This window comes from Branchiostoma belcheri, unplaced genomic scaffold, assembly GCF_001625305.1.
Source record: "Branchiostoma belcheri isolate BF01 breed outbred unplaced genomic scaffold, Haploidv18h27 scaffold31, whole genome shotgun sequence".
In the NCBI taxonomy this organism is placed as follows: domain Eukaryota; kingdom Metazoa; phylum Chordata; class Leptocardii; order Amphioxiformes; family Branchiostomatidae; genus Branchiostoma; species Branchiostoma belcheri.
In genome coordinates, this window is record NW_017803921.1 from 2,374,784 (window position 1) to 2,381,765 (window position 6,982).

The 6,982-nt window shown below is 44.2% G+C and overlaps 1 protein-coding gene across 1 annotated transcript in view; it reads left to right on the forward strand.

Moving 5' to 3' along the window:
* The first annotated feature begins 3,578 nt into the window (after positions 1-3,578).
* LOC109474621 overlaps positions 3,579-6,982 on the forward strand; it is a 7,434-nt gene continuing 4,030 nt past the window's right edge. Inside the window, exon 1 of the mRNA XM_019774967.1 lies at positions 3,579-3,890. Within this exon, the coding sequence (XP_019630526.1) occupies positions 3,702-3,890 (189 nt within the window). The 5' untranslated portion in view covers positions 3,579-3,701. The remainder of the gene's footprint in view (positions 3,891-6,982) is intronic.

The following is a 6,982-nucleotide window of genomic DNA, read 5'->3' on the forward strand; positions in this document are numbered from 1 at the left end:
CTCTCCCTGCTGTTCCCCCTCCCCCACCCGTAACTCTCCCTGCTGTTCCCCCTCCCCCACTCGTAGCCCTCCCTGATCTTCCCCCTCTCTTACTCGTAGCCCTCTCAGAAAATTTGCTGTATTTTTACGGGAAAACCTGTCTTGTCGGCTGTCGGTTTTGTCACAGCTTGTTTCAAAATTGTGCGCGGTATCACAATCTTATGACGGCCTAACGACGACGAGGCCGCGCCGTTGTTTTGTTCAACTAGCACACAGAGTACGTCATAATACCACTTTGCGTCCTGCTTGTCTCCAGATTCTTCCTTTTATAAATCTTCCGACTTAAGAAATAATTCTTAAAAGTCAGGTGTCGGTTTGTTATGGAGACGCGTTTGATGTATTCCTGGCTTTCATCTTGTCTTTTTAAAAATCGCGACGAAACCTGCCCGGATTTCAGCAGGATGCCAGGACGGCTCTGACGCAATCCCGCTTAATCCTCGGAAAGTGAAAGTAAAGATGCGGAGAAACCCACGTCTTAGCTGGAGGTCGTTTGTTTGATCTTGTTTCTTTATTCATGAGAAGCTCAAATCTACCTGCAGGTCGCTTTTCAATGAGGTCACGAGGGAAGAGGTAATATTCCAGACAACGTGTATATATATTATATATATAAGATACAGTTTACATCATTTAAAGTAATAAATGAATATCTGTACACATACATGGTGCATACATCAGAGTGAAATCTGATATATGGTTCTTGTCCGTTCGTTTTGATAATTTCTGATTTCAGGTTTAGCCTTTCTTTTCTTTTCTTTTCTTACCGTAACACAAATTCGTCTCCGTCTCCGTTTGCGTCACTTTATGTTTCCTAATTAATCAGACAATTTGCTCCTTGAATGTACAGAATCATACTCGTGTTATCCTGTAGTTTCAGTAAACCTTCTGACGTGGATCCCGTCTGCGGCACTAATTAACCAGACTCATGCCTTGATAACTGGTGAGTGATGACGTCAATGGCGCGTCTTTTGCAGTACTTCTCAAAGACATTCATGATAGCAGGAGGCCGAAAGTAAACCTAAGACGCCAAGTATCAAATTATTGGCCTTCAGCTTTCTAGCCTGGTTCCATCTCCACGGGCCGGTTTAGGGTTGCTTTACTGTCTACTTCTAGCCTGGTTCCTATGTTACAGAGGTCGACTTAGGGGTGTCTTACCGGCCACGGTCTAGCCTGGTTCCAATTCTTCACAGGCGCCGGCGAAGGGGTGTTCTATTTACGTCCTACTATGTATAAGGCATGACATGCTAGACCTTTTCAGCCGACGTTTCTACTAATTGCCCTCCATTGTTGGCGAACTGATTGAAACTGGACCCCGTAAAGACCCCAGCGTGCGCTAATCAGACCCTAGCCGGGAGAACTGCGCCGTAGAGCTGCAGGGAAAACTGAGACGGTCTGGCCGCCAGCCTATCGGCTTTTTCATTCGCGTGTTCAGTCACTGATTGCCTTGGAGCTCGAGTTCCCACCGTTAATACGATATTCACCGCGCGCCAGTCGGAATCAGCGAGCGGGCGGCGTGCAGCGGGATTAAGCACGGCGCTGGGGAGGATCGCGGCGGATTTTCGGCGGAGTGAGACTCATCCGTTACCGGCAGGTGGAGAGGACACACCGTACAGGTGTACACGGGACAGGTGGGGGAGGGAACGGGCGCACCTGAGACTTTGAGGTGCCGCACACATCAGAGGAGACGCACGTCTGTCACACAGGTGAGTTACAGGTACATCAGACGACCTCAGTAATTACGTATATACCTGGGTATATATTTTCCGAGGCTTTGTATACAACGAGCTACGGCGTATATACATATGTTTTTTTTATCTATAAAAGGAACTGACTCAAACATCATGGTATTATTGTAAACAAAACAAAACAAAATATATAATTAGTATTTTGTTTTTGAAGGCAATGGAAGCTATACCAAATTAAAACGCGCCAATTTACCGATATCGATGGGATAAACTTGTGGTCATATTCCTTATGTTTGCTTTATAATGCAACACTCCAGGTTAGAGTGATCTGTACATGATAACATTTGTTAAAAGATGTGCCTGCTAATAACATGCGGGAATATGTGCATGTAAATATTTACATCACCGAAAACGTGCGTAGGCGCGATCATATAGGTCGTACAATCGTCTGACGATGGCAAACATTCTTGGGACTGTCGTTCCTGTGTCGTACAAAATTGTAGCTGTCTTAGTCCGGAAGAGGCTGTCTTAGACCCCATTCCCACAAGGGTAAAATTGTCCGGATCGAGCCGAATTGATTCGTTTTGATCCGGCTTCGAGCTGGATCAAAACCGGATAAAAGCGAATCAATTCGGTTTTTCCTAGTAGGAAAAGGGCCTTAGATCCTTGTTGGCGGTTGATTCTGCCCAGCCTGGTCCCACGGTGACACCCACCGCGTCAAAATGCTTTGAATATTTTGACACAGACGTCGACACATGAAACGTGTGGAATTTACCTTGAGGTAGGGGGTGAATAGGCTTTGGTATGTGAGTTATCTCAGTGGTAAGGTCGCAAACGATGATGTAACAATGTCAACTTATTAGGCGATATTTTCCGGCAACATGACGTAATCCATGACTCCTCGGCACCAGAGTTCACACCTGGACTCTTCACGTACGGAAATATCATATCCTTAACGTCAACTTGCCAAATTTTCCCTGAATATCATAAATAGTCCTAAACACGCACATGAATCCTGCTACGTAACTTTTCCTGTCGCTTGGGTTCACCCCTGAAATATATCCTTAATGTCAATTTGCTCAATTTTCCTGCTTATGATTCATGACTCCTGTCAGGCAATGTTATATCTTTGGCGCTACAGTTCACTCAGGGACTATTCACGTTCTGAAATATCCTTAATAGAAACTTGCCAAATTTTTACCGTACCATTGGGTTATCCATGATATCTTTCATAATTAATGTCACATCCTTGGCTTCAGAATATGTACGCACGAAACTATGGTCCCCTTCGCACTAGGCAAAAATTGTCCAGATCGAGCCGAATTGATTGAAGCCGGATCAAAGCGAATCAATTCAGTTTAATCCGCACAATTTTATCCTAGTGGGATTAGGGTCTTTATCTTTCATAATGTCAACCAGTCGAATTCATCTAGAGATTTTATTTGGGCATCCAATTATCATTTTATACAGCCTAATAAATCAAATCTAACTCTAAAGCATTCGGTTGAAGTCAGCGTTTGGTGACTTGTATATTCGCACAAAGGAATATCAACTTGCCAAATTCTAGCTGTGATATATGATTCCTGTTATTCACGATTCGTGGTTTGAAACGTGAAATACCCGCAGGCGAGAGCGTGCGTAGAACGTGCGTCAGCGCGCAGACAGGGGAATATTTCATTATGCACACTTCGGCAATGTGCGAGGGGCAGAATTGGGGGTTTTCCTTACCTCTTTTTCTTACCACCATTTTGATAATTCCTTGCGTGCGAATTGTTCACGCTAGAAGCGTAAAACCCACATGTGCATCTGCCATTGTGTGTTCAGGGTATTAGTGACAGAAAAATGGCTTAATCAAACTTCCGCCCTAAATGTACCCGAGGATCATTTTCCGTCCGGCGCTGATTTTTAAGCCCCTCTCCGGTTGCAGGGCCGGTTGACGTCAGAGGTGACGCGGGCGGTGAGGCAGCAGGAGGCCGCGGGATGGGCTGTGCCTCCACCAGGGTGGCCGTGGCCGTGGTGGGCGACGTCACGCAGCACAAGAAGGTCAATGACCTGAAGATTCTCGCCCGTTTGAGCGGGAACAAAGAAGGGACAGACGAGGAGACGGACATGGACATTGTGAAGGCCGACTTGGCGGGGACGACTGGACAACCTTCCAACAGGTTTGAGGTACGGTATACTCAACATGTGTGTTCTATACAACAATACAGTCAAACCTAGGCCCACCCCTACATGTACATAAGGACCAACTGACCATTAATATACTGACAAACCGGTACTAGTGACCACCAGTGCATTAGGACCACCTGGCCATTGATATATAGACAAACTTGTACCAGCGTCCACCTCTACATAAGGGCCACCTGACCAATGGTATACAGTCAAACATGTATTACTAGTGACCACCTCTACATGATAGATCATTTAGCCATTATGTAGAGTCAACCCCGTACTAGTACTAGTAATTACCCCGGCCTACATAATGACCACCTGGCCAATGTGACCACCTTTTGCTGTTTTTTCCCATTGACACAATCACTAAGAATATTGTCTATAGTGTCCCCATGGACCAGATTTTATCGGTCCCATGTCTATGAATTTATATTCATATTGCTATATATAAACATCATATATACGTATATGCGCATCATACTGAATTATAACAACCGTAGGTTTGGGGAGTAAGGGCATATATATGCTATTCACGTCGTTATACATACACATCATACGCGTTACGTTACACCAGTGGCCCTATTGCATTGAAGAAGATGTGACAGAAGACAGTGCCCAGAGGATGTGTCATGTGATCTATGAAATCCGATCAAAGACCTGATTAGAAATACATTACAACCCGAACCCAGTAATCTCAGATCACCCCTATTCTCATTAGTAATTTCCGAACGCGGCTGAACCCGATATAGAATTTCCCGACCCCAGGATACCTTGTTGCTTGTATTCTGTTTACCATATCTGTTACTGCTAGGCCCACCCTTTCGTAAAGTGCTTATATTTACCTGAGGAAAGCTACTGGTTTTGCTCTGTTTCCTCTTTTTCCGTTCCAAACACAGAAGGTCAATTACCTGAATCAGGCGTCTGTTACCATGGTAACTGGTGTTGGGTTACATCATGTTGCAATCTTTTAGCAGGAGGGATTTAGACTCCTGTCACCATGTACATGTATGTGAATGTGTTTGAGTAAGAATTAACAGAGCAGACCATATGCGAAGGCAAACATTATGCATTTTGCTTTGCAAATGTTACCTTTCTAGTTCGTGACTGTATTTTATTTAGGGGAATTTATTGTGGAAAAACCCCGACCACTCCCCAACCACGGTTGGCGCTGGGTCGGGAGTAGCTTGGAGTCCCTCCTATTCTTCCTCTGTCCGCATCTAAGACAAATATAATTTTGCATGCCTGTATAACATCCAAGCAGATGTTTGGCGTATCTGAATTGAAGAATCAAACTGTTTTCCGGTCAATGACCCCAAGGTTTTCCGGTCAATGACCCCACTGGCAACAAACAAGTTGTTGGCATCGATCGTACATTAACGACATCAGTGCAATTTCAGGGCGACAAAACTGGATTTTCAGAGTCAATTTTCTGGTCATTCTTTTAATGTAGTAACTTGAATCAACCCTATCCTATAGCATACTGATATCTGTGATGCAAAATTGCGATGTCACTGACGGAAAACGGTTGCCTGTTTTGTATCACAGGCTGGTTCTAGCTACCTACGGGCGGTGTCTGCTTAAGAAATAGGAGCTTGTTTTTTTTACTATTTTTGAACGCGCGTTGTTAGTCTGACGGAGACTACAATAAGGTAGCTATAATTGTGCTATAAAGGTTTTGTGAAGTGGATTGTTACAAGTCATCTAGGCTGCCGGCATCACGACAGTTGCCGGTAAGAGAATTTTAAATATAGATTCTATCTACGCCTTGCATCAAAAGGGAGTGGAAGATTGAAGATGTTAAGCCTTTTATTTGACGTCTCAGTGTCTGTCAGCCCAGAGCGCTTTGCCGGTCAATAGCCCTTAGATACAGATTTTACGTCCTGTATCTAGGAGGAGTGGAAGATTGTAGACTCCATTAGACTCATTTGCAGGCTGAATGAATAATAGAAATCGGTCTAAAAAGGAATGTAACTGACAAGGGGAGTTATCCGGCCATAGACTAGTTAGAAGATGTTGAACCTAGTTTGACGTCTCAAAGTCTATCAGACCAGAGCGCTTTGCCGGTCATAGACCACGGCTTCAACTACCGACTTCGAATTATAGCACATCAGTTGGTCTGTCGTAATTTGAATATATTTTACAATGATTAGAAGAATCCCGTTTTGAGACGCTCGAAGCTTTTTTTTGACATTCGGCATCCAATTTGTTATAAGCGTTCACTGGTCGGGAAAGAAACAAGAGTAACAAGTATGTGTATGGATTTTACAAAGGTTAATAGAAGAATACGTAGAGCTTTAGGCGTTTTGCATGACATTTAACATCCAATATCCGCACACGTACACGAGTAGGTTGTACCTGAGCTGCAAATGAAACAAAGAGTAGTACATATACAGTTTATGTAAAGAACAGAAAAATAGGGTTTCAGACAGAGCTTAAAGCGTTTCGCTTGAAATTCGACATTAGATATTCCGCAATCGTAAATGCGTCGAATGATCCCCGGCCACAAAAGGCACAAAGTAGCCTGGTGCCATCCTCCGTAGTTTCCGCGGGCTCCCTAGCCTAATGGGGGCCTGCATTCCCCTTTTTTTTGTAAGGCGTAACCAGGCCTTTTTAGTCTCCTTAATCCGTTGGCAGCCTCCCCAAAAATCAGCGTAATTCGTAATATACTAGTATAGTACATTAGCCGCAAAGCGTAAAGTCGTAATCAGCTCTGAAACTTCAACGTAACAACTTTAACGCGAACATTTTGCGTAATTCCACCGTGGTAATTCGCAGTCACTACCCCCATGCAGGCCCTCCCTAATGTCGCTGGTTTCCACAAAGAGTAACGAGTATAGGTCTTTCAAAGGCTAGAATATAGACGCGGCGCCAGAGGCATTTGCCTGACATTCAACATCCAATATTCCACAGGCGTACACGCGCGAAGATTGCATGGTAGTTACCAACGAGTACAAAGAGTAGCTATAGAGTAGACTCTAATATGATTAGAAGAATAGAGACGAGCGGCCCAAGGTGTTTTGCTTGACATTTCGCATCCAATATTCCTCAGGCGTACACCCGAAGATTGTATGGCTGTCACCAACGAGTAC